The sequence below is a fragment of the Hemicordylus capensis genome, chromosome 3 (genome assembly GCF_027244095.1).
Source record: "Hemicordylus capensis ecotype Gifberg chromosome 3, rHemCap1.1.pri, whole genome shotgun sequence".
Taxonomy (NCBI): domain Eukaryota; kingdom Metazoa; phylum Chordata; class Lepidosauria; order Squamata; family Cordylidae; genus Hemicordylus; species Hemicordylus capensis.
In genome coordinates, this window is record NC_069659.1 from 4621404 (window position 1) to 4649371 (window position 27968).

General features: G+C 47.8%; 1 protein-coding gene across 1 annotated transcript; it reads left to right on the forward strand.

Moving 5' to 3' along the window:
• Positions 1-2811: 2811 nt before the first annotated feature.
• Positions 2812-27968, forward strand: LOC128350428 (ubiquitin thioesterase otulin-like). Its single transcript, XM_053308743.1, has 9 exons — positions 2812-2949; positions 3753-3963; positions 5955-6281; positions 15722-15798; positions 16805-16899; positions 21076-21219; positions 21629-21754; positions 24080-24349; positions 27728-27968. Exons 2-9 carry the CDS (start codon positions 3755-3757, stop codon positions 27920-27922), a joined length of 1443 nt encoding a protein of 480 aa, XP_053164718.1. The 5' UTR covers positions 2812-2949; positions 3753-3754; the 3' UTR covers positions 27923-27968.

Consider the following 27968-nt stretch of genomic DNA (forward strand, 5'->3'; position numbering starts at 1 on the left):
CTCCCCTCTCCTCCCCCAACAGCTACAGCTGACAGACGATCAAAATTACAAGGTTAATGGCGCTCTCACTCCGTTAACCTCATTTAAGGGGAGGGTTTTTTATGTGCCCAAGAGCCCAGTGGCTCTTACAATAGGGGACAAGCAGGCTGGGCTCCCTTAGCCCGGGTCCTCCCCTCCATCGTGAGAATAGCCTCAGGGCCTTTTCTGTTGTGGCTCCTCCGCTTTGGAATGCCTTCCCAGAAGAGCTACACCATCATACTCCCTCCCCTCGGGGGTTTTAAGAAGCTGCTGAAGATCCAGCTCTTTGAAACAGTGTTTTAATATCTTAGCTGCAGCAGCTTATATCTGATGGGTTTTGACTTTTTAACTTGCAGCCTGGCAACTGGTTTTAACCGAGGTTTGTTTTTAGTTAACTTCGATTAACTTTAATAAGTTTATGTTGCTTTTATAGCATATCTATTGTTTTACTGATTTTGTGAGCTGCCCTGAGCAGTGGTGTACTGGGAAAAGGTAGTGTGCCGTCAAGTCCTGGCACCCACAGAGCTCTGTGGTTGTCTTTGGTAGACTACAAGAGGGTTGACCATTGCCTCCTCTTGTGCAGTCTGAGATGATGCCTTTCAGCCTCTTCCTAGATTGCTGCTGCCCGATAATAGTACCAGCGGGGACTCAAACCGGCAACCTTCTGCTTGTTAGTCAAGCATTTCCCTGCTGCGCCATTACGTGGCTTATAAACATTTTAAGTAGTAATGATTGGGAGAGGGAGTGGCTGCAAAGAAGTGGCCACTGCCTTGCCCAGTCAGTCTCTCTCTCTCTCTCTCTCTCTCTCTCTCAAGCTCTTTGGACAGCAGCGAGGGGAGGGCTGGGCCCAGCAGGGCTGCCCAAGGCGAACAAGCAAGAGAAGCCATCGCCTCTCCCCTGCGGAGTGCAATGCAGATGATTGTGCTTCCCGGGCCTAAGCCTGTGATCACTGCTGTAGCCACAGAGAGTGCAGGTTAGTGGACAAGAGGTAGAAGAAGATGCTCATGCACCAGGAGGCACACTTAACAGCATCTCCCTCCGTGTGCTGCAGCCATGTGTGGGCATCATACCCAGTGTGTGTTCCATCTTCTGGTGCACCCAGAGAGGGCAAGCAGGCAGGGGGATCTGGGCAGTGCCAGTTAGCACCATCCTCCCCACTGAACCTCTCAGGAGGGTGAGCAGAGGGGCAGGGCCGGTGTGGCACATTAGGCCAACTAGGCAGCTGCCTAGGGCGCAGACCTCAGAGGGGGCACAGAGTGTAGAGTGTCAATGTGTTAAGTGTGTGAGAAACCAGAATAATGAGTAGAAGTATGAGGGGGGGAAACCAGTTCATTGTTTTCAACGCTAACAATACCATTAAACTTAATTTGTAAATTATAAAGAAAAAAATCTACTGAAGATGTACTTAAGGCCTGCAAAAATTTGGAAAAATCATTGATGTATAATGGAAACAAAGATATTGATGCTGAAGATCTGTGTTGTGAACCTAAAACAATAGCTCGAAAACTTCCAAAGTCTATGCTTCCACAAGGAGTACTTCCTACAACAAAAACTCCTGGATAGTGTGCCTAATGTTTCTGTTGCTTGAAAGATCCTTGTTACACTTCCAGTGTCAGTGGCAAGTGGTGAACGTAGTTTCTCAAAGCTCAAACTTATAAAAACTTACATACGCTCAACAGTGTCGCCAAAGAGACGAGTTGGCTTGGCAGCTATATCAATGGAACGTGAACAGGCATCGGCACTTGATCTGACGGAACTGGTGACAAAATTTGCAAAGGAAAAGGCAGGCAAAGGGAGATGTCGATGTGGTGTGGAGGGTTGTGTTGCCCTTGGCGGAGGGATGCACCCTACCGAGTGCCCTTCTGGTTCAAAAGGATTTGTGTGTCAAAATATTTTCTTTTGTGTTGGAGAAAGATAATTACCTCTTCTTGCAATTTAAAATGCATTTGGCAGTTTCAAGTTTTGTGCTTTTCATTTTTTCCTACAAAACATCTGTTTTTGAAAATCAAAGTTGAAATTTTTTGGGGGGTGGGGGGGGCAAGCAGCTGCTGCTTGCCGATCTCTGTTCTCCCTCCGGCAGGCAAGCAGTGGGGACACAGCCTACCCAATCCTCCCCGCCACGCCTCCCAACGCAAGAGGGCTGCAGAGCCGACAAGCGACGGGAGAGAGAATGGCCACCGCACCCCCTCGCCTGCTGATTGAAGCGGGATTAAGGAGGAGAAGGCGACCGACCTCCTTCTCAGGGCGGTTTGCAAGAGGGGAGCGCCCAGCAAGCAGCAACCGTCACGGCAGAGCGAGGCGGAGCGGAGCTAGCAAGACCGCCCGGCCGGCCGGCCCTCGTCCGCCCCCGCCCACTACAAGAGAGGCGGACGGAGGAGCCCCCGGGTTCGATCCCCGCCTGCAGCTGCTGCCGCCCGGTGCCGGGACTGGGCGAGGGCGGGAGCAGGAGCCCCGGTTCCAGGCAGGGGGACTGAGCACCCCGGGGGGGGGGCGGGGGCGGCTGCCTCTCACCCGCAGCGAGTCAGGGCACCGCCAAGCGCTGCTTCCTCCTCCTCCTCCTCCTCCTCCTGCCCACCGCCGGGACCAGCCGGGCCCAACGGCGCTGGCAGGCTACCAAAGCCCACGGAGAGCTCGGCCAGCCGGGCCAGCCCAAAGCGTCCGAGGCAGGCAATGGCCGTCCTCCGGAGCAGCAGGAAAGGCAGCCTCCCCCCGGCACGCAAGGGATTGTGGGAGCGCGGCGGAGGCGGCAGCGGCTGGCTGGCTGGCCGCGGGGAGGAGGAGGAGGAGGAGGAGGGAGGGACGCAAACGCGGAAGCCGCCGAGCAGCCAAGGGAGCCGCCGCCGCCGCCGCCAGCAGCAGGAGCAGCCGGCTCGCGGGGTCGGGGCGCTGCCCGCCTTCGGTGATGCAAGGCCTGCTGCTGCGGTGATCCAGGTCCTCTTTCGGGCTGAGCGAGCGGGTGCCTTCTTTGCAGCGGGCTGGGCTTCAGGGGGAGGCATTTCTGGATCCCAGGCATTTCCAGGGAGACCTGGGGGCGGGGAGCTAAATGCGGAGGGCTTAGCCAAGCTCAGCGTTGTAGCCTCGGGAGAGCAGCGAGCACTGCCTGCACCCATCCTCGGGGGTTCGGGTCCTCGGTGTCGGAGAGTCACCTTACCTGGGGGCTCCCTGTGGGTCTGGCTCTTATACTCCAGTCCAAACCCCGTTTAAAGGTAAAGTGTGCCGTCAACTCGGTTCCGACTCCTGGCGCCCACAGAGCCCTGTGGTGGTCTTTGGTAGAATACAGGAGGGGTTTGCCCTTGCCTCCTCCCACGCAGGATGAGATGATGATGCCTTTCAGCATCTTGCTATTTCACTGCTGCCGGACAGAGGTGTTTCCCCTAGTCTGGGAAGTATAGCAGCGGGGATTCGAACCAGCAACCTTCTGCTTGTTAGTCAAGCATTTCCCCGCTGTGCCACTTAAGGTGACAAACCCTGTTTACTCAGGATGAAATTAAATTGATCTCACTGGGTCTTACTTTGAAGTTAGAAAGTGTTTAGGGTTGCAGCCTTAAAGGAACTGCAACCCTCTCAGGGTTCAGGCATGACAGCCCCCAATCCAGCACTCTGTCAACATTAATAACTAGCCAGAAGCCCCAGGAAAGCTCACAAGTAAGGAACCATGGAGGGTTGTGTTTCCCCCCCCCCTCCTTCCAGAAGCCTTTGCCTTGAGACTACAAAGTAAATTGTCTCTTCTGTAGAGATGAGTTCAAAAAAGGATGCACGCTTTCGCACACAAATTAGTGTTGAAGAAGCTGCCATTTCTGCTGCTGCTGGAGACGAGAACAAAGTAGCTGAGCAAAGATCCGGCCCAGAAGGAGATGTTTGCACAAGTCCTGGCATCACAGCCCTGACTGACAACACGAAGCGGTTTAGACTAAGTGGGAGCCAGGAAAAGGCCACCCAGGAGAGGTAACCCCTTTTCGTGACCAACAGTAATAAGATGTGTATTTATCTATTTTAAAACTAAAGCCAAGGTTTTACCTGCATTTCTCTCTGATGGGTTGAATTGGGTCATATTCATTATGAGGAAAAGTTATTAGACACAGAAGAGTCTAAATGCTTGAAAAAAATCCTAGAACATAAACTGAGTAAGTACCCCACTGGCTTGTGGGTGGGAGTGGGTGTAGTTGACAGTTGGCACTGTCCAAAGACAGTCAAAATGAATAGAAGAAATGAAGGTGTGTAATGAATCCTTATAGAGATTCATTGAGGAAAAGTTATTATACACCAAAGAATCCAAACACTTGAAAAATAGTGACCACACATTTTGCTCCATAACTCCACTTCTACAAGGGCTAGAGCTTAGCTTTGTTTTTTAAATGAAAGCTGGGGATCTGGGGAAAATGACAGGAGGAATCTGAATCTTGAAGCAATTAGAAGAGAATCTGGCGTGATTTGACTTGAATCTGAAACTAGCCAGTGGAACACAGGGGCAATTTATTGTCTCCAAATTGCCCGGATCAGCGAGATTTGGGTACAAATTGATTTGTACCCCCAAATCAATTCATGCATCCCTACTCACCAGTCAAAAAGACAGGCAGACCAGCAACAGCCACTAGAGTTACGCTGTTCTGTGGTTGAATAGGAGCAGTTCTGTTTTTAGGGGCAGAGCAAGAGAACTCTCACTTTAAAATATGCCTCTTTGCCCCAAGTGAAAAACAAGCCAAACTAATAATGTTTTTCTGGCTCATGAAGTTTAAACCTGCATGTTAAGAATGGTAGAGAACCGACATCATAACTTTAGAATAATATTCAAATCTTACCACATCTAAGCTTGGTCTGGCCTCTCAGATGTCCATGAGGGTCACTTCCAAATTACATGGACCTATGGTATACAGATTAGCCACAAGAGAGTTCCCATCTGGCTGCTTTCTCAATGGGTTACCCATCCCTGGCGCACTTAGAAACTATTCACACGTGCACCGAAAACCGGGTTAAGGAAGCCCAGCATGCATGTGTAGCAGCAGGAGCTGCACGGTTCCCAGCGATAAGCCCGCTGCTTAGCCCGGGTTTGGGGTGTGAGTGCACCCCAAGAATGGGCTAAATGCTTGTGTGTGGATGCCGCACGGCTTAGCGCAGCATCTCCACACAAGTCGCCTTCCGGCCAGTATCGGGAAGCTCCTCATAATGCACCCCGCCCTCATTCTGGAAGCTCTGGGGAGTCTTGCTGCTCCCTCCCTGCTACCCGCAGAAGCAGACAATGGCCTGGGTGGCCAGTCCGGCCACCCAGCAACAGGGACGGGATCCTCTGCAGGGGAGGTCAGCTTTTTGCGGCTTCCTCCCCTCCCCCGGTCTGAGCCCATTTTCCCATCGTGAGGATGGGCTCTTCGTGTGCCGTGAGACATACTAAGGGCTTGAGGCAGGCCTGCTCAACTTGTGGTCTGTCAACTGAGCACAGTTAACGAATCACGCCAGGCAGGTCACTTGGGTTCAGTCAACTTCCTGATTTTGCTCCCTTCCTGGATCTGCAAAAAGGCACAGGGAAGGCCAACATCTGGCAGGCTATACAGTAACGCTAGAATGACAGGTTGCGTTCAGCTTGGTGGATTACTCAGGCCAGTAACGTAGATTCCCAGATGTTGTCCACAATTCCCAGCATCCCCAGCTGCAATGGCCTTTGGCTGGGGATTATGGGAGTTGTAGTCAACAATATCTGGGACTCCCTGTTAGAAAGAACACGGACTCAGGCCTGGCTTATTAACCAATACAAGTTATCCAGCCTGGCCAAAGAAGCGCACTCGTAAACTTTTCCCAGAGCCCAACAATCGCTTAAATGGGCTTCCTGCCTCCATGTACACACCTCATCCCCAGTTGCCTCATATCCTTATTGGTTCATTTCACTTTTGCAAGCTAAATGGCTTTAAAACTTCATTTGATTTTTGTCTTTATTTTTCTCATAGTCCTGGGATGTCGCAGCAAAAGGCAAGGAAAGCAACTGGTTCTTCTGCTGCCACAGAAGAGAAACGGAAAAAAAGTACTTTTCTTTTGACGTTTTCTAAAAGCAAAAAGGAAAAATACTCTACCAATGACAAAACACCTCCGGCGAGTGCAAGCAGTGGCCACAAAGGGAAACCTGCCCTCACGGTCAAGGAAGGCTCCTCATCTTGTGCAAAGAGGGCTCAGACAGCCTCAAAAGAATGTCAGCCCCAGCAAGATCACGGGGACAAGGGTGAAGAAAAGCAACCTGCGCCCGTCGTCATTGTCTCTATGGAGTCCTCTGTAGACTAGTGAGTCTGTATCGCATTTCCTTGGTGAAATAATTTCAAACGCTATGGCTTGATTAATTATATCATTAGACACCATGATGCAATTTACTGGAAGAATGAGTAGGCTTCCATGTGCCACAGAATCAATTTTCAGGCAAAAGCAAAGTACAATATTATGGCCTGGGAGTTTTCCAGATTAACCGCTCAACAGCAGCAAAATGCTTCCCGTTCAGGCAAATCGCATTCAGAACATAAATAGCAAAGTGCCCAGCAGGGGGAGCAGTCTCGCGAAAACTCACAACCTGAAAAAAACAGCAGCCTTTTTATGCTGGACGTACGACGTTTTAAATCCGAAACAAGGTATCGGAAATGCGAACGGCATCCTGCTGTCAGTGCATGGACTGCGGTGTCACAACACAGGAAGTGTGGAAGCACACTTCAGAGATACGCCGTGACGCCATTGCAGGGTCCGATCTGGAAAGCACCCTGGTGCAGGTTAGGGATGTGCACGGAACCACGGAGCTGCGGTCCGGCACTGGGGTGGGGGTTCCTTTAAGGACAGGAGGGGAGGGTGTACTTACCCCTCTTGCCACTTTTCCCCCCACCGGTGCTTGTATTTTAGGAAGCATTTGGGGCGGCAGGGTACCTCCCTGCCGCCCCTTCCCCTTCACGGCTGCAAAAGGCTTCAGAAAGCCTTTTGCGCTTGCGCACGTCGCGCCTCTGTGTCACATGCACATGTCGCGGTTTGCGGAGATGTGATGCGTGCACGCAACGTGCACACGTGCAAAAGGCTTTCTGAAGCCTTTTGCTGCTGAGAGGGGGAAGGGGCAGCAGGGAGGTACCCTGCCGCCCCAAATAATTCCTAAAATAGGCACGCCGGCGGGGGGAAAGCGGTGGGAGGGGTAAGTATACCCTCCCCCTGTCCTTAAAGGAACACCCCCGCTGGTGGTGGCGTTGAACCGCCAAACTGCCCCATGTCAGACTGGTCCGGAGGCCTGTAGAATGGCCTCCGGACCGGTCCGTGCACATCACTAGTGCAAGTGTAATGCTGACTGCCTGCAAACCATGGTTGGCAAATAAATAGCTTAGGGAGCAGGTTCCTCCAGTACAATTCCCCATTTTTCTCACTGAGTCCTTTCTCATGATGTGTGAGAAAGGGTGTTTGGGTACGTGGGGAGGAAGGCTGTAAAACCTTACCTCCCTTGCAAAAGATTTCCACGTCCATGCTGGGTGCGCACATCGTATGCCCACATGGACTCCAGCTCTCAGCAGTCCCGTTCCCCTCCCCCGCCAGAAATCCCATAATGCACCACACCAGGAACTGCCGGCCGGGAGGCCTGCAGCCCCATAGCCTCCCAGCCCTGGCTGCAAGCAGCCAGGACTGGTAGAGAATCAACAAAATGGATCTAAGAGAGCACGCACTCCCTTACCCTTTGGAGGCAGGTTTGCCACCATGCCACCGACGGTTGACACGTGCAGCAAAGATCCGGCTAAGGCAGCCAAGTCTGATCCTTGCTGCGCATGCGAACAGCCTCGTAGTTAGGGATGTGCACGGAACTGCAGCTGGGCGGTTCGAAGGTGGTGGTGGGTGCTTCTTTAAAGGCAGGGGAGGATGCGCTTCCCCCCCCACCGGCGCTTCCCCCCCACCGGCGCTTCCCCCCCCACCGGCGCTTCCCCCCCCACCGGCGCTTCCCCCCCCACTGGCGCTCCCCCCCCCCCACTGGCGCTTGTTGCTGTTAAAAGCCTTTGGGGTGGCAGCATACCTCCCTGCTGCCCCATTGCCCTCCTTGCCTTGAAGTACCGGGCACACATGCAACTGTCGCATGTGTGCGTGCACCCGTCTGCGTGCCTGGTACTTCCGGCCACTTCCGGCCGAGGAGGGCAACGGGGCGGCAGGGAGGTACGCTGCCGCTCTGAAGGCTTTTAACAGTAACAGGTGCTGGTGGTGGGGGAAAGCAGCAGGAAGGGTAAATGCACCCTCCCCCGCCCTTAAAGAGGCACCCACCCCGCCTTTGAACTTCGAACCAGCCCCGTGTTCAAACCTATTCGGAGACCCGTAAAAGGGCCTCCGAACAGGTTTGTGTACTTGTAGTCCGCTGAACCATGTTTTAATCTTCCATCTCCACTGACACGAATTGTGGTGAAGGCTGACAGAGTTGCCTCAAACCCTGGTTTAGATTTATTCCTCTCTGCCCTTTTGCCCTTATGCGGAGCTGCTTTCTTTGAGGGGAGGGGGAGGCAAACTGGCAGCACAGCAGAGCATGTCTTCTTCATCAGCCTGCCTGTTCAGGGGTCTGACACTTGCTCACCTGATGACAGAGGTAAGTGTCCTAATCACTGGTAGAAAGGAATAGCTCTCAGATGAGGAAGTCGCCGCCTTAAGGGGCGCAGCGGGGAAATGCTTGACTGACAAGCAGAAGGTTGCTGGTTCAAATCCCCGCTGGTCTGTTCCCCAGACTCTGGGAAACACCTCGATCGGGCAGCAGCGATAGAGGCAGATGCTGAAAGGCATCATCTCGTACTGCACAGGAGGAGGCAACGATCAACCCCTCCTATATTCTGCCAAAGAAAACCACAGGGCTCTGTGGGCACCAGGAGTCGAAATTGGCAGGACCCTGTGCTGCTTGCATCTTGTCAGCATTTGTCTGAACTGGCCCACAATATGACTAGGGAGCTTTTTTCTTGTAGCAACTGTAAATGCTGCTGTCAGAAAAGTATTTCTAGAGCCCTGTTGCTCCCACCAGTACTTGTAGGCTTATCAACCTGTACTAAACCAGTTCTCATCTTAAGTCTCCTTTAGGAAGGGGAAGGGGAGAACTCAAAACATTCCTTCTTTTAGCAGGAGTCTCCTTTAGCAAATGCAAGTATCAAAACGTTATCTTTGAAAGCCGAATTAACATGGTCAGAAGTAAGGCTGTACGGGGAGGCTCTCTCTTCCAGGCTTTATTCTGTCTGGTATGTAATAAACGGCTGCTATTTTACCTAAAAAACCCTATTTTCTACTCAACTCAAAATGCCTTCCAGGTTACATAATAGATAACCAAAGGTTATCTGGGTCTGGTTTGCAAATAGCCACTTGCCTGGTTGCTTGTGGAAAGAAGGGATCTCCTTCAGGCAGGGAAGGTTTGCCAAAGTTGTTTTCTTCTTTGGTAACAAATTACTCATGGAAGTGAGGTGGGCAGCCTGGTAAAAATAAGTTCTAAGTATATTTGCCTGATGGATCTAGATTCCTACTTCACAGGGTTGTTGTGAAAGAGAAACTCAAGTATGTAGTACACCACTCTGGGCTCCTTGGAGGAAGAGCGGGATATAAATGTAATAATAATAATGATGATGATGATGATGTTCAAATAATACTTCCCCTTAGGGATTATGCCTAGGGATGGATCAGAAGCAGTTCTGATTCAGAAAGAAGGCTCTGTCTTCTGCAGTCAAAGAGATCTCTAATTCAGATAAATAGGGAATATCTTAATCTGGTTGACCCCTTCTCTTTACAGTGAGGCAAGTGGAGAAGGGGCAAGGAGTGAGCATCTAGTCTCTTCCTAGATACAGTCCTGAGATGGAAATGTGAACAAAGCCTGTATCTACAAATACATTGGCTTCCTGAACATAATGGCTAACAGTTTACCATCATTCTGTATAGCAAGTGGGTTTGGAAGCCCAAGATGGAGAGGGGCTTACATTTCCTACGGCAAATTGCCTCCTTGCTCCTTAAAAAGTTTGCTTATGCAGGATATAAAAATGCAACCCAGGTCTAACATTTTGCCAGCCTGGCAGAACCATTTCAAGAACTGGCTCCTCTCTGTAGCCACTGCTTACCTCCTCTGGTGTTCTGGGCTAATATTGTGAGCCATACTTAGCAGCAACACAGCTAGTCTTTGTATTTTACCAGGAGTAGTAAACTACTGGCAAAATAGCAATAGCAATAGCACTTACATTTATATACCGCTTTTTATAGCCGGAGCTCTCTAAGCGGTTTACAATGATTTAGCATATTGCCCCCAACATTCTGGGTACTCATTTTACCGACCTCGGAAGGATGGAAGGCTGAGTCAAAAGCAGGCAGACAGATCAGTCCTCCAAGTACCTTAGCAGCAAAAGCCTTCATTGGGTGAATCTGGCCTTGTTTTGGAGGAAGAGTTAAGAGGCTCGGACTGTTAAATGAGGAAGCCATGTATCAGTACCTAAAAGCGACTTTTGTTTTTCAAGTCCCTGTCTATCATGGATTGCTGCCCAATCGGATGCCTTAGCATGCATTTTGATGGTGGTGATGTGCCAGCCCCTACAGCCAACTTGCGGTTTGCTCACCGGGCTACAGTAAGTATTTCTGTGTTTAATGTTAGTTGATAGCAGCTTGATTTGACACTATATTTTCTGTTGGAATGTTTGCCCTGAAGCAGAGCTGCTCAACTTTGACCCTCCTGCAGGTGTTGGCCTACAATTCCCATAATCCCTGGCTATTGACTGCTGTGGCTGGGGATTATGGGAGTTGTAGCATGAATATGGGAAAGCGCAACACAGTGGAAGATGAAATGAATCGACTGCAGATTGACATCTTGGGATTCAGTGAATTAAAATGGACTGGAAGAGGACACTTTCAGTCAGAAAACCATACTGTTTGCTACTCAGGACACGAAAACCAAAGAAGGAACGGTGTTGCGTTCATAGTCAGGAAGGATATAGCAATGACAGTACTTGGGTACAATGCGGTCAGTGACTGACTAATATCAGTTAGATTGCATGGACAACCCTTTAACATGACAGTTCTTCAAGTCTATGCCCCAACAACTGATGCAGAAGAGGAAGTTGATGGGTTTTATGCTCAAGTTCAGTCTGAAATTGACAGAACATGCAAGCAAGATGTGATGCTGGTGGTTGGAGATTATAATGCAAAAGTTGGAAAAGGTCAGGAGGAAAACACAGTCGGTCTATATGGCCTAGGAAACAGTAACAAATAGTGCTGTGCACGGAACCACGGAGGTGCGGTCCGGCACTGAGGGGGGTCGAACTTTAAGGGCGGGGGGTAGTACTTACCCCTCCCGCCGCTCTTTCCCCTCCGGCACTGTATTTAGAAGTGAAGTTTTGGGGGTGGCAGCATTCCTCCCTGCCGCCCCTGCCCCCATCGTTGCCAGGAAATAGTGTAAATAGCAGCACGCATGCACCCGTTGTGGCGCGCGCCCGTCGCCGCCGTGTGAGCGCACGCCGCATACGTCACACGCAGCGTTTTATTGTAAAGTGGTGTTTTAATGTAAACCACCCTGAGCCTTTTGGAAGGTTGGTATAAAAGTTTTAATAATAATAATAATAATTCTTCAAACAACCAAAGTGGCGCCTATACACATGGACATCACCAGATGGAGTACATAGAAATCAAATTGATTGCATTATTGGTGCAAGGAGGTGAAAGAGCTCAGTTATAACAGCAAAGATGTGGCCAGGGGCCGATTGTGGAACAGATCATGAACTGCTCTTATGCAAGTTCCACGTCAAGTTAGTGGGAAAACAAAGCTATCCAGCTTCCAAGACATGATCTTGAGAATGTTCCCACCATTTTCAAGGAGGACATCAGGAACCGTTTTGAAGTTCTGAACCTCATTGATAGGGAACTAGAGGAACTGTGGAATGAAATCAAAGAAGTTAAGGACAAATGTGAAAAGAGACTGCCAAAGACCAAGAAACAGAAGAATGCAAAATGGATGTCAGAACAGACAGTGGAAATTGCCCAGAAGAGGAGAGAAGCCAAAGTCAATAAAGACCTCATGAAGGAACTTAATAGGGAATTTCAGAAAGCTGTTAGAAGAGACAAGGAGCAGTACTACAATGACATCTGTAAAGACCTTGAGAATGGAGATAGAAATGGAACAACAAGGAAAGTTTTCCAAAAGATCTCTGAACTCAGAGGGAGGTTCCAACCTTGAATTGGTATGTTAAGGGATGCCAAAGGACAGATAGTAACTGATTCGGAGAAGATGAAACAGAGATGGGAGGAGTATACTGAGAATCTGTACAGCAGGGACAGCAACATCCAAGATACTCTAGAGCAGGGATTCTCAACGTTGGGTCCCCAAGTGTTATTGGACTTCAACTCCCATAATCCCCAGCTCCAGAGGCCTCTGGAGCTGGGGATTATGGGAGTTGAAGTCCAGTAACATCTGGGGACCCAACGTTGAGAATCCCTGCTCTAGAAGATATTCCCTACTTGCAAGAACCTCAAGAATGGGAAGATGAAGTTAGATCAGCACTCCAGTCAATACCAAGTCAAAAGGCTTCAGGAATTGATGGAATAGCTACAGAAATATGGCAGGCAACAGAAGAAGAATCAGTCAAGGCTCTAACCAAACTATGCCAGCAAATTTGGAGAACACCACAGTGGCTAACGGATTGGACAAGGTCAGTCTACATACCCATACCAAAGAAAGGAGATATAACAGATTGTGCAAACCATCGCACAATATCCTTAATTTCACATGCTAGCAAAATAATGCTCAGTATCATCCAACGCAGATTAGAGCCCTACGTGGAAAGGGAAATGCTGGATGTTCAGGCTGGTTTCAGAAAAGGCCGAGGAACAAGAAACACCATTGTTGATGCATTCTGGATAACTGAGAAAGCCAAAGAATACCAGAAAGAAGTCAATGTGTGCTTTATTGACTACAGAAAAGCCTTCAGTTGCATTGACCATGTCAAGTTGTGGAATATCCTTAGGAAAATGGGTGTCCCAGAACATCTCATGGTTCTCATGAGAAACCTCTACACAGGACAGGAGGCCACAGTCCAGACGGAACATGGCGAAACAGACTGTTTCCAGATCGGCAAAGGAGTAAGACAAGGCTGTCTACTTTCTCCTTCTTTATTCAATGTATATGCTGAACATATACTGAGAGAAGCTGGATTGGAAGAAGATGAACGTGGTTTTAAAGCTGGAGGAAGAAACATCAATAACCTGCACTACGCTGATGACACCACTCTGATAGCTGAGAATGCAGATGATCTGCAAACTCTAGTAATGAAAGTCAAGGAGCACAGTGGAAAAAATGGGATTACAACTAAATGTAAAGAAGACTAAACTAATGACAACAGGTACAGCAACCAGCCTCAGAATTGACAGTGAAGACACTGAAGTGGTGGATAGTTTCTGCCTTTTAGGATCGACCATCAACAGTAAAGGATCCAGCAGTCAAGAAATACGCCGCAGACCAGCACTTGATAGCATTGCAATGAAGGCCTCGGAAAGGATATTTCGATGCTGTGCCGTGTCTACACCTACAAAGAATAGAATTGTTTGGACAATGGTTTTCCCTGTGACACTCTATGGATGTGAAAGCTGGACTTTGAAGAAGCAAGATAGAAAAAGTATTGACGCTTTTGAATTTTGGCGTTGGAGAAGACTTTTGAGGAGACCATGGACAGCCAGAAAAATAAACAAATGGAGCATAGAACAAATCAATCCAGCACTTTCACTCGAGGCACAAATGACCAGGCTAAACTTTCATACTTCGGACACATTATGCGAAAACTTGAGAAGTCCATAATGCTGGGGAAAGTGGAAGGAAAGAAAAGAAGAGGACGGCGAGCAGCAAGGTAGGTGGACTTGATGATGACAGCCATGAATGCACCACTGAGAGACCTGAAAGGCCAAGCGGAAGACAGATCATTCCTGGAGAGAATTAAAAACAGCTGGAGGGCCGAAGTTGAGCAGCCCTGTCTGAAAAGACCAATCCCTGAGTTGGCCAAATTGACTTGTTGGCATCCAACACAGTGCATGGTTGCTTTTGTGAGCACTGGGACCTTTGGGAGTCCTCTCTTCCACATCAGCCCTCCGAAAGCCATTCATGAGGGGAAAGGGGTCCTCTGGGGCAGCACCCAATACTGTGCAAGGGGCTACAACTGGGAGCTAACCTCAGTAAAATCCCCACTTGCAACCCTCTGTGACATCTTTAATGAGCATTTTGCAGATCACATCTCTCGTCTTTAAAGCTTATATTGAGATTTTAAATTGTTTTGATTCTAATGCTGGTTGTTTTAAATTGGTTTTAAGTGTGTAAACCTCCACAAGATGTATTTTTTGGGTGATATTAAAATATGCTAAATAAAATAAACATGCACATGGAAGCTCTTTGGGCATCCTTGGGGGTCTCTCTGGGTGTTGGCCATGGTGTGTTCCTCATGCAGTCTTATACTAATTGCCTTCAAAATGCAAGGCAGACAACTGGAGTCAAAACCTGTCACCTCCCACCCACCCTCTGCATGGATATACATGGCTGGGTCAAAGTAACCCAGATTCTGTGTTAAGAAAAGCTGGATTTTGTAACCATTGTGTAAACTTGCAGATACATGCTTGCTCTATAGACCTTGCTCTGTTTCTGCTAGTCAGCGAGAGGAGCCAGCAGCTGTGCAGGGCCCTGAATTCCCATTCCCCATCCACTGGAAGTGTAGTTCAGCCTTCCTGGACTTGTGAGGTTTCATCAGGCACTGCTTGCCCATTTCCAAGTGTCTCTCTGCAGCCATAAGGCCTAGAAACTTGCTTTTATAGACAAAGCATGTATATTTTGCATTAACATGTTTACAGTACAATTCTAGGCACAGTTCCTCAGAAGTTCCCTCCTACAGCCCCTGTTCTGTGTCTCGTGGCCATTGGTGGCCCACTTGGCAGCGATGCATGGCGGAGCCTTTTCAGTTCTGACCACCATGTCACGAAACACCTGCCCCAGGAGGCCTGCTTGGCCCTCTCGCCGCTCATTTTTCACCACCAGATGGAAACTTTTGTTTCTCTAGGGGTTTAATTGGGGGTCGTGCTTTCCCCCTTCTAGGAGTTGTGCTGGTTTTTGGTCTAGCTGCAAGTCTGTCGTTACTGTTGACGGAAGCCAATGTTTTATTTCTTGATGTGTTACTTGAATGAGTGTAATCCACCTGGAAGGCTCTTGTTCAGGCCAAAGGGTGGGGTGCAAATCTGGGGTGTAAAGGTGGATAGTTTACCTCAAGTAAGTGAACACAGGATTTCAGTCTTGCTACTTCTTTTTTCTTTTTTAGCACAAGCTTCTTGAATGTAGCATAACCTTTTATTTCCCTTTCCCTACGATTCCAGAGGTCTTGCCATCACCAACAGAATGCATCCTAAGCTGAGAGGCAACAATCTGCTACTGTTAGCCGTTACAGTCTTGAGGGGGGAAAAGGTATGTCCAAGTGGTGACTTAGTATTTGCAATATCTGCAACATCGTTTGCAGCCTAGTGCTATGCTTGTTTACTCAGAAGCCCCATTGTCTTCAGTGAGACTTACTCTGAAGTCAATGTGCACAATTGCAGCCGAAGTATCTTCCCCCTCTTCTTCTCGACTGCTTCTTAAAGGAACACACTGTGTTTATCTATGATCTTTGTAAATTGTTCAGTGTCTTAACAGGAACCTTTTATTCAAAACGAATGCCTGGGCTGTTATGTGAAGTGTATATTGATGTTGTTGCAGTGAAGAGGACATGTACCGTGATGCAGAAGAAATAGAGAGAGAGAAAGTATTACTTGAGTGTGGGACAGGCTTCTCAGGTACATTTCAGTCCTCCTTGTGAATGAGAGATGCATTAGCAGAATGATATGTAACGTAGAGGTCAGCAGCGGCCAGCCTTAGAGTGAATCTGGTCCTTTGTGGGGTGCAGTCTTGCAACTGTAAACGTCTAGCAGCGGGCTTTCTTGGGGGCACACAGACTGCCACTTCAGACCCCTTTCTGAAGCACTAATGAGCCGCTGCCAGTCAGTGTAGACAATACTGAGCTAGATGGACCAAAGGTCTGACTCAGTGTAAGGCAGCTTCGTATGTTTCATGTGTCGTCTGGAAGATGGTGGGCATGTGTATATGGGCACAAGAAGAAACACCTCACATCTGAACACTGCCTAGAGAGAGTTAATGCACTGTGTTATTTCAGGGCTCAGGAAATCCATTAGCTTGCTTGTCTGTGAGGAGTGAAAAATGGTGCCTGATGAGTGGGGGGGAAATGCTGATGATTAATGGACCGACATGCTTTGACGAGTAACGATTTTGTTTGGCTGGTGAACAGACCCAACACTTCTTGACCCCCTGTGTTTTTTATATGACAATTACAGTTAGAAGCAGAAGACCTACAATGTGTGGAATGCTAAGACAATTCCCCACACTTCCTGTGTGCTGACCCTCCGTCAATTACCTCTTCTTCTTTAGGCTTTGGGGTGGGGTGAATTCTTCAGGCAGCTTAAAGGATCCTAAGGGGGGAAGAGGAATTGGCTTCAGAGAAGACATCTTGGGTATACATTTTCTGAATCCAACTATCTCCCTTAAAAGCCTGAGGCTGAAGGGAAGCCAATGGCAGTACTGGCTTCCCTTCGGTCTCCCAGGCCCAGCGGGTCGAGGGCTGGCACCTGTAGGCTAGTTCCCGGCAGAAGAAAAAGGCTTGGAATTTGTGTGTGTGCCTGTGTGTGTGCGTGCCAGCTGACTTCTTTGTGATGCAGAGGAGCCTTGCTTTTTGACCTTTTCCCTAAATGTAATTTTCTTGTCTTAATTGCAATTTGTTTTTTCCAGAAAATAAGTTAAGCGTTGCACCAGAAGTATACATCATGGATTACTGCCAAAAGGAATGGAGAGGAAACACTTCCCACGCCAAATGTATCAGAAAGGTCTGATCTCCCTTTCTTTGCTGAAATGTCAGAGTCATAAATGCTATTGGAAGTTAAGTGCAGTACCTAGGCATTGATGCTTGCAGTAGCATCCATATGGTGTATCAGTATGGTGTTCCCTATACTTCTGGAAACTGAGGCACACTTTTCCCCCCCAAATTAAGATTTACTCTTTCACCCAAAGTTTCTTAGAGTGTGTCGGAGAGGAGCTCCCTGACCAGTGATTCTGTATGAGTAGGGTTGCCAACAGCCCCAGATTGGCTGGGACGTCCCGTAATTGCAGGGGAAAGTGCTTGTCCCTCTGGGACGCTCCTTCCCCCGGATTTGGATGGCAGCAGCCACTGCAAGCACCTCTCCACCGTGGCTCTTTCCCTGCTTGGCCTCGTTTGCAGGTGGCGGCAGCAGCTGCTGAGCTGCTCCAGTCCCTGCCCACCCGACAACCAGCTGTTGGGTGGGGCTTGCACTGAAGCCGGAGTGTGGCTCCTCTTGGCTCCTAAGAGCAGCGCTCCTCTGGGCCCATCATAGGGCAGAGCTCTTCGTGCTGCAGCCTGAACGGGGGACGGAGGCAGAGGCGGGGAAGACCCGTTAGAGTTGGCTCCAAGTCTCTCTAAATACTATCCTATCCGTGCCAAATTAGTCCGAATGCCTTTCGGAACTCTCCTCCCCCACTGCTCTTTTGGCTTCTCCCTGCTTCCCCCCACCCTCTCCCCATCTCCCCTTCTTATTTTGGACTCTCTGCTGGCCAAAGACAGCAGACAGGATCTTCCTGTGCCTCCTATGGAGCCCCGAATCAAGCTGAAAGCTAAATTCCCTTCCTCCCTACTGCTTGCATTTAAAAACTATCTCCCCCCCCCCCCCCCCGCCCGGCCGCTTTAACATAGGTGTAGCCTATCTTGGAATGCAAGCAAGTACTAAAATCTGGTGCACTGCATTTTGGGATGTGTGGTCCTGTGACTGGGTGCGGCTATCCTGTCCCCTCTCCCCCTCCCAAACCGGAGTCCCTTATTCCGGCAGTGAAACGTTGCCCACCTTACTGAGCAAGGGTATGTCTAGTCCAGCGTCCCCTTTCCAGTAGGACAGGCAATGTCCTGAAGGTGCCTCCTGACTGGAGGGAAACGAGCTCAGAGCAGTGACTTTACTGCTCGTGTAAAGATGCAGCAGGTGCAGTCCTGAGTCTGCTGAGGAAGTGATTGGATTATTCAGTCCTACGCTGTGTAAATACTGTGCAAAATTACATAACCCCCTGGAGGCTGGAGAAAACTAGTTCAGAGCAATAAACCATGCAGAGATGCAGCAGGCAGCCTCCTCTTTGGGCTAATACTTGACACTCACAGGAGCCTTTAATTATTGATCATAGCACACCATAGCACACCAGTAGGCCCCAGCACACAGGTCAGGATTTTTTTTAAAAAAACCCTCTAATTGCAGGATGTCAAAAATTAAAGACACCGTTTGAGAATTAGTATTAGGTAAGCTCTTTCCTGTAAAGCCAGCTTGGGTATCTTTTATGCAAAAGAGAAATAAACTGGTGTGGGCTGTGCATGTGTAAACTATGAAAAACATTCCTTTCTCCAGAACTGTCATGCAAATATATGCAGTTAATCCTCTAAGACCTAAATTGGATCCCCATCCTAGCAAAAATGCACATAAGCTAGAGCCCTGGGAATTGATCCTCATCATTAACAAGACCTCGCCAACATGGTTTGCCACATGGAGGCAACATAGACTAGATCTGCATTACAGGTGCTCATATTGATATTGACACACTTAGCACAAATGCGGTATTGTCTGTTGTCCTGCTCTGGCCAGGCTGTGAGATGCAGGGCGCTAAGCAAGGGGTCTACCAAGGACAGACCTCAACTGGGAGTCATTAGCAGCAGTAAACAACGTCAGTATCTGCAGGAGTTGAGACAACTCCCATAAGAACAGCCCAGCTGGATCAGGCCCAAGGCCTATCTAGTCCAGCATCCTGTTTCCCACAGTGGCCCACCAGATGTCTCTGGGAAGCCCACAGGCAAGAGGTATGTGCATGCCCTCTCTCCCGCTGTTGCTCCCCTGCAACTGGGATTGAGAGGCATTGTGCCTCTGAGGCTGGAGGTGGCCCACAGCCACCAGACTAGTAGCCATTGATATACCTGTCCTCTATGAATTTGTCTAAGCCCCTTTTTAAAGCCATCCAAGCTAGTGGCCATCACCATATCCCATGGCAAAGAATTCCAGATTCATTATGTGCTGTATGAAAAAGTACTTTCTCTTGTTGGTTCTAAGTTTCCTGACCTTCGGTTTCATGGAATGAGCCCTAATTCAAGTGTTCTGAGAGAGGGAGAAAAAATTTTCTCTCTCCACTCCATGCATAATTTTATACACTTTGATCATGTTGCCCCGTAGTTGCCTCTTTTTCAAACTAAAAAGTCCCAGATGCTGTAGCCTAGCCTCATAAGGAGGGTGTTCCAGGCCCCTGGTCATCTTGGTTGCCCTCTTCTTCTGCACCTTTTCCAGTTCTACAGTACCCTTCTTAAGATACAGTGACCAAAGCTGTACTCCAGATGTGGTCCTAGCAATGGAATTGGCCTTTTTCACAGCTGCTGCACACTGAGTTGACACTTCCAATGGGTTGTCCACCACGACCTCAAGATCTCTCTCCCGGTCAGTCACCAACAGCTCAGAGCCCATCAGCATATATGTGAAGTTGAGTTTTTTTGCCCCAATATGCATCACGTTACACTTGCTTAAATTGAACTGTATTGAATTCCCAGGGAAGGCAGATATTCATCTAACAGAATTGAAAGCTGAACTAATTGCTTATGTTGCCAGAAATGACTGCTAGAATCTCATGTCTCTAGGCAAAGTTGCTGGGAATTCAAAGGGGTCGTGCTCTGGCTTGAAACGGTCTGCTGTGGCATTGTTGAATGACCTCAAATAGCTTTCTCCAATATTTTATTTATTTATTTATTACATTTCTAGACTGCCCCATCCAAAGGCTCTGGGTGGTGCACAACAAGTTTAAAAAACAAAACCAAAAAACACCATTTAAAATATACTGCTTAAAACAATATAAAAACAATTTTAAAAGTTCAGAATCATTCAAAACCAATTAAAATACTTAAAACAATAGAGTCGCTAACAACGTCAAGGGTTCTTAATTTTATCTTTAAAAATCTTAAGGATCTTAATTTCTTTATGATTGCAAGAGATATACATGAATGTAGGGTAAAGATGTGAAAGACAATTAAATGACATAAGGCATGTTCACACGTGTGTGTTCAACACTAGATGGCTCCTGTAACATCAGATAACTTGCTTGTGTGCATAAGCTGTCTTGGGTCAAACAGTACAGATGGAACTTTCCTAATAAATGGAAAGCTCATCTCATTATCAGCAGTTCCTATATCCAGCAGGAAGTTATAAGTTACTGGGTTATAGGTATGTGGATCATATTGCACATACGCTGTACCAGAGGACTGGAAAGCAGCCAGTGTGACTCCAATTTTCAAGAAGGGATCCGGGGTGGATCCAGGAAATTACAGGCTGGTCAGCTTAACTTCAGTGCCGGGTAAATTGATGGAAAAGCATACTTACCTTTAGCATACTTGAGGACAAAATTCTTAAGCATATAAAAGAACAGGCCTTGTTGAAGGAGAACCCCAGGGATCAGTCCTGGGACCAGTGCTCTTTCACTTGTTCATAAACCATGTAGAAGTTGGGGTGACCAGCGAAGTGGCCAGATTTGCAGATGATACCAAACCCTTTCGGGTAGTGAAATCCACAACAGATTGCAAGGAACTCCAAAAAGATCTCTCCAAACTGGGGGACTGGGCGACAAAATAGCAAATGCAGTTCAATGTAAGCAAGTGTAAAGTAATGCACATTGGGGCAAAAAACACCAACTTCAAACACGCTGATGGGAGCTGTCAGTGACTGACCAGGAGAGAGATCTTGCAGGAGGGAAGGCATGCAAATACCTCTTGCCTGTGGGCTCCCCAGAGGCATCTGGTGGGCCACTGCGTGAGACAGGATGCTGGACTAGATGGGCCTTGTGTCTGATCTAGCAGAGATGTTCTTATGTTTTTATGGAATGATGTTTAAAATCAATGTCCTGCAATTAAAATCTGAAAGTTGCCTTAAAAGTGCATACTTGATATCTGTCCAACAGTAATATCTTTTATCTTAATATAGGGCTATGAAGCAGTTTCACACAAATTTATTTCAATAAGAAGAGTGCGAGGAGATAATTATTGTGCTGTCAGGGCAACATTGTTTCAAGCACTTAGTCAAGCTAATCAGCTTCCTGACTGCCTCCGGGATGAGGACATCATGTCGGTAAGCCTCAAGATTCTCAGCACATGTCTTGATAGAACCAAATGATGGTATCTTTAGCTTAGCAGAGATGAGAGCCTATGGCTATTTCAAGTACCTATGCACTTGGAAAATGGCAGAAGTATTTGGATGGGTTTTCCCCATCTTAAAGGATACTGTCGTTTCCATCGGAGCTCTTTATGAACCTTCAGCAGTCAGAAGACTTGATAGTCTTCAAGTCTTAGTTATGAGAGGCCTTGGACTGAAATGCAGTATGCAAACAATTGAAATGAAATATATGAAAGAACATATGCTGTTAAAAAGCAGGAACTGCATAATTTGACTCTTTAAAAACTATCTCATTCAATGCTTTATTATCTTCTTGGATTTTTGATACTAGTAAATGTTAACTTTTATCTTTGGAACATTTTAGCTGCCAGAGAAGCTGATCGTCAAATATGACTGGATTACACAGTGGCAACTCAGACAAAGGTGGACCAGAAAAGTGGAAAACTTGATAGATGAAATAAAAGAATGTCTGGTGCTGCTGAGGAGAAAGGTTTGAGAGATTATGTATTTATTTTATTAAATAGTTGTCGGTTTGCTGCATTGACAACCCAATATAATTTTTTTAAAATATATAGAACTAGCAAGCAAAGACGGCTATTCACTGGATGACACTCTTAACCACACTAATTCAGCAAGGCCAGTCCATTGTTAAAGCTTCAGATCCTACTCCTAGGCAGTAGTGGCTAGTACCTGTTGGGGCTGGGGAGAAGAGGGAGGGGCTAGGGATAACCATAGGCAGGGCGAAGAGTAGGCAGATCCAACCCTGCGTTGAAAACCAGTGGAAGGGCACTCACCAGCCCATGGTTTTCTCCAGTCTGTAAAGTTGTATCTTTTAGGGGATCCATGGTCCCTCACAACTGGGTCGTGCACATGCACAGAAACACTCACGGAAGAGTTGCAAGCTCCTCTGAGGTGTTCCAGGTCCCGCCATCTTGTGCCTGGGTGTGCCATTATTTTAGGCGGTAGAGCACCTGGTTTCCTCAGTTCCTTTGTGACCCCCGTGTTAGGTGCCTCAGGAAGGTTCACTCTCGCTCCTCATTCCTGTGGAGAGATTGGTTTATACTTTTTAGTGTTTTTTCTTGGCTTTTGACCTCAGGCTGTTATTTAGACTATGTTTCAACTGGTTTTTCTGTACTTTTTACTACCTTGGGCCATTTTTTGGCTACCCACACATTGAACCCTTTATCTGTCTGGTTTTTCTGGTGTCTTTATTTATTTATTTATTGTTAAATTTATATACCGTCGTTCATTAAAGCAATCCCAAGGTGGTTTACAGCAAAAAATTTAAACACAAGATGGTAAAAAAGACACAATTAAAATATTAAGTGGGGGGAAAAAATTAAACAAATCCGATTAAAAATTTAAAATAAAAGCAATACAGACAATAAAGAGCAGCAGCAGAGAATCAAATGAATGCCTGGGCAAAAAGCCAAGATTTTACACTTTTTCTAAAAGCTGTGATGGAGTCCGAGGAACGAATGGCCACCGGGAGAGCATTCCAGAGTCTGGGGGCAGCAACAGAGAAGGCCCTGTCCCGCGTGCATGACAACCGAGCCTCCCTCATTGTCGGCACCCGGAGCAGGGCCCCCTCAGATGACCTTGTCAAGCGGGCAGCAACCCTTGGGAGCAGGCGGTCCCTCAGATACCCCGGGCCCAAACTGTTTAGGGCTTTAAAGGTCAAAGCAGGCACCTTGAATTGGACCCGGAAACAAACTGGCAGCCAGTGCAGCTCTTTCAAAATGGGTGTGATGAGCTCCCATCGGGCAGCTCCGGATAAAACCCTAGCTGCCGCATTTTGCACTAGTTTCACTGCATTGTCACCAACCAATAGCAAAGTATCAACTGATACAAGGACTAGAGAGAGAGGTGGTAGCGGTATATAAATATCCATCGCAGTAGTAGTAGTAGTAATAGTAGGTACAGCTACTTGCCTATTTTGGAGTGGCCAGGTTTCCAACCTGTGGCTGTTAGGTTGGCTGTTGATCCTATGGCAGTTGATAAAGAAATGCCCAGCCTGTCAGCTCTGATTGGACGGATCACATGTTTGACTGTGGATGGGGGAACTGATTCCATGGATGCTCTTTCCCCTTCTCCAGTCAGGGGGACCAAAGCTGACAGCACTAATAATCTCTTTGGAAAGGAAGTTCCGCACAGATAACAGCATGCAAACCCTACTGCTGTGTAAGCAGACTCTGGTTTCTGGGACCTGTGGCACATGCACTCAATATACTTTGCCATGGGAGGATGCTAAATTGGGAAGAAGCAATCTAAATGATACATCGTGCTCAGATAAAATCTCTCTTGGGATGAATCTGAGGATACTTTTACTCTTGCCCAGGACATGTGATGTTTGAGATTGGGAAGGAATTTTCCTGCACACTGGATTGGCTAAGGACTTTGTATTTTGGCCTTTTTCTGTCAAGTATGGCTGGGCTTGTTTGCTTGAGCAACATATTTGTTCTGTGGCCATCTTCCTGGATCTGCGAGTCATCTGGTTTGAGCTGAAGTCCAGACTGGTACCTAGATGGCTCACAGAAAAGGTCTGGACTGGATTATATAGCCTTTTGGTAGGAAATCAGCCCACATTATATTTCCATAGGCATCTCCCCTCTCCCCCATTCATGACTTAGCCACCAATTCAACAATAAGCTTACTTGTACCATAGGCAAATGTAGTTAGGGCTGTCAGTTGATTAAAGAATTTGATTATCATTTTTAAAAAAAACAACAGACTAATCAGTTAATCAGACTAAACACATGCCCTAATAGTTTTTTTGTACCCCATTTATCTAAGCATTGTGTGTTTGCGTTTACAGTGGCAACTTGTGAGTGAAATAAAGACCTTTGCAGAGAGACAAGCAGCTTGTGATGAGCTTTTTAAAGGCGACGAGGATGAATACAGTCTGTATGAAGCTGTGAAATTTCTCATGCTAAACACTGCGATCAGATTATATGAAGACAACGAGAGGGGAGAGGAGGTCCCTGTCTTCTCCTGGCTTCTGTTTGCTCGGGATACATCCAGCAATCCTTCCCAGCTAATGGAAAACCACTTGAATCAGCTTGGTCACACCGGCGGCCTTGAACAAGTAAGCCTAACTTTCCAAATATATTTGTGAAACCAAAATATTTAGTGTCTACAGTGCGCTAGAATCTGTACAGATGACAGATATCTAAGGTGGTAACAAGTGTGCCACCCAGAAGCAAGAAAGGCAAGAGTAGGGTTGACCAAAGAATTCTCCCAAACTGGCCAAACTGCAGATGTCAGTTTTCAACCATGTTCTAATAATGGTTGCAGTTTGGCTTATACCTATTCCTTGTATCTGTTTAGTATGTTCAGATGTTTTGTATTTATATTGTTCTTGTACTTCATCTGTCTACCTTAATACTTTTGTTGCTCTGACTCGTGATTTATATGCAACGCAGTAAGGCTTCAGTCTCCACCAGCTTTTCTGCTAGCTGTCCCAGGGAGTCTTTTGGGAGGCACCTCTCCTCCTAGATCAGCCCCTCAGCCACAGACTGGCCGCTCCACAACCAGCAATCTTCACATAGGGCAACAAAGCTGAGCCTTGAGTTGGAGAGAACGGAAGGTCAAATCTTCTCTTATCAGAAAAGTAAGTGCAGTGCCTAAACCGCTGCTCGGTCCTTTTTTGGAAAGCAGATGCTCACTTCATTCCAGTCCATTGGGAAACACGGGGTCACACAGAACGTACCTGCCCCACAGACTTAAACTGGTGAAGCCATGATTTAACAGCTGAAGGTCAGTCCCCACCAGATCCGGCTGTCCCATGTGGGCTCCTTGCCTGGCCCAAGTCGGGCCTCCACTCAACTGAAGTTTCGCTCTAAAACGTTCCTGCTGAGGACATACCCAGGGGAGTGTTGATGCCACAGGCTCTATTGGCAATGTGGCCTCTTGGCTACTTATGGGATTTGTCCCACTCAGGCGGAACAATCTGCTATAATCTCCCTCCACCAAATTGTATCCCCGGCCAAAACTGGCTGTGGTCCCCGGAACAGCGCTGAGCCATGGTGCTACACCAGTCTGGCACAACAGAAGTGCAATGCCTCAGGCCATGACAGTGCACTGGCAGAGTAGCTGGTCTGCTTGATTCTAATTGCTTTTGTCAGCACAACTGCTTATAAGATCAGGCCACAGCTTTCCTGAAAACTCTGAAATGTAAGAAAGGATGCTCGGAGATATTCAGTCTTTCTGGTTAGGATTAGGGCAGTTGTTCGTTCTGTTTTAGAATGACTGGTAAATTGCTGGTTGTGGAGCGGTGATGTGGGGGCTGCAGCGGCAGTGGGCCCCTTTTTGAGGCCTCAGAGATCCAGGCTCTGGGCAACAGCTTCACCGGACTTGACCCTTCTGTTAACCTCACTGACGGGCCTCCTGTTAGCTGCCCCAGGGGGTCTTTTGAGAGGCACTGGGGTCCGTGCTCAGGCAGCCCTCTTCCTAGACTGGCCCCTCATCACTAGCCCGACCAGCCTTATATAGCCCTGACACGTGGGACAGCTCTTGCAAGATCGCCAACTCTCGCAAGAATCCCGGCCCAAAGTCTCACGAGAGCTGTCGTTGATCTTATGAGAATTCGCTATCCCTAGAAGGCGAAGTCTCACTGCTACTGGGAGTCCACACGCAGTTTCCCTCGACCCCGGTAAGGGAGGCATCGTTGTCCACCGAGCCTGGGGGCCGGTGACTCCCAATCAGGTAGGGCGAGGTTGTTGCAGTTTCGCTGTGCTCAGCGGGTCAGCAGTGGATCCCCAACACTGGTCTTGGGTCGTCCCAGGCCAAGCAGGGGCCATTTGTGCATGCACGGCAGCCTCCAAATGGCCACTGTGCCAGGGGGAAGGCCCAGAAAGGGCCAAAGACCAACTGAACTGGGCGATGCCTGCAATAACAGAGGCCAGCAGGAGGAGGGGGACTTCTGCAGGACCCCCCCTGCCCACACACACACACACAGCACCTGGGAGAAGGCCCCCCCCGAGGGGGTAAGTTGGGGGTGTGACCTTTTGGTCCACGAACCCCACCCCGAACCAGACCAGGGAGGTTTTAGGGGGTGCCAGACTGAACTGGCCTGGTCCGGTTCGGACTTGAACTGAAACGAAGCAGCCGGTTCCGTGCACACCCCTAGTAGCGTCTAGTTGTTTTTAATTCGATCCTGCCAAGCTGAAGCATTTTACTACGGTTGTAGCGGGTAGACAATGCAATTGTCTGTGGATTTGAAGACTAAAATTTCAGTTTTTCCACACTGAGAACTTGAAGCAAAGTAGTGCTATTGCTCTGAAAAGCATGACCTGGATGAAGCGAAACAAGAGCATCACAAGTATTTAGTAAAGTGGTTGTTGGAGTCTGCTCTTAGAATTTAGTGTTTGTTTAAGAACGATTTCTTTGTTTAATCCCATTGAGGGCTTTGTGAGGCAGTGACCGATTTTGGTAAAACCCCTGGAGATCTCAGCATGAGTTACAAGTACCTATAGCTGCTCTAAACCCAGAAGTTCATTTGGCCCCAGCACTGGCAGGAGGATTTGCTAGTGAAAACGTCACTGCAAGAGAGCCTCTAATTGTGACTTGGTCTTAATCGGCAAACTTAAGAACTAAACACACACACACACACACACACACACACACACACACACACACACAGAGTTTTCTGTCCTGCACAGCCAATTGGCAGAATTCTTAAAAAAAAATTTTTTTTTTTAAAAATCAGCTACACATATGCAGCACCTGAATCAGGGTAAGACAGGGCTGCTCATCTTCAGCCCTCCAGCTGTTTTTGGACTACAACTCCCATAATCCCCAACCATAGTGGCTATTAGCCAGGAATTATGGGAGCTGTAGGGCAACATCTGCAGGAGGGCTGAAGTTGAGAAGCCCTGGGGCAGAAGTTGTATTGTTCATTATCTAGATGAGGATGCATATGTGAAAGGAGACTTCCTTACGCATAAACCTCTAGCTGAATCAGGGCCTTTAAATATGTCTTTTTAAACTACAAGCAAACCGAGTTACTCGTGGGGGTTCCGTTCCTCGCCTACTACTGCAAGTAATGAGGCATTATGCCTATGGGGGACAGGTTCCAGAATGGACAAAAAAGGTGGGGGGGAAACCCAGCTAAAAAAGGCAAAAATAATTGAAAGCGTTTACTGTACCATGCTCCACAGGTTCTACATGTGCCCAGGAATGCCCCCCGAAACCACGGGAAAATCATGGAGAAAATGTTTTGTTTAAGAAATGAGCCACACAATGACGACTCCTAAGAAAATGGCAGCTGGAAGGGACCTCTGCAGTCGCTCCAGCCCCTCTAGGAACTGTGGATATATGGGTTTTCACCCTTTCGTATCCACGGATAATGAAATTGGGTGTCAATTAGAAACCTGCAAATACACAGAACCATGGATAGCGTTCTTACATATGAGTTTTGCCTGTGATGCATCCATTCTAATCAGTCCTTTCCTCCCCTGCCTAGGTGGAGATGTTTCTCTTGGCCTATGCTTTGCAGCACACCATCCAAGTCTATCGACTCTACAAGTACAGCACAGATGAATTCATCACCCTTTATCCGAATGACCCAGAAGAGGCCTGGCCGGTGGTGACCCTTATAACGGAAGACGACAGGCATTATAATATTCCCTTTAGAATGTGTGAAGAAACCAGTGTGTAAAACCCTTTTTTAAAAGATTATAAATTGAATAAATCATTTAGCAGCA

Excerpts from the sequence above, each read along its gene's own strand:
- LOC128350428 (XM_053308743.1), top strand. The coding sequence starts at position 3,755 with ATGAGTTCAAAAAAGGATGCACGCTTTCGCACACAAATTAGTGTTGAA. Across the intron at positions 3,964-5,954 it reads GAAAAGGCCACCCAGGAGAG|TCCTGGGATGTCGCAGCAAA; the intron begins GTAACCCCTTTT and ends TTTTTCTCATAG. Across the intron at positions 6,282-15,721 it reads ATGGAGTCCTCTGTAGACTA|TGAAGAGGACATGTACCGTG; the intron begins GTGAGTCTGTAT and ends ATGTTGTTGCAG.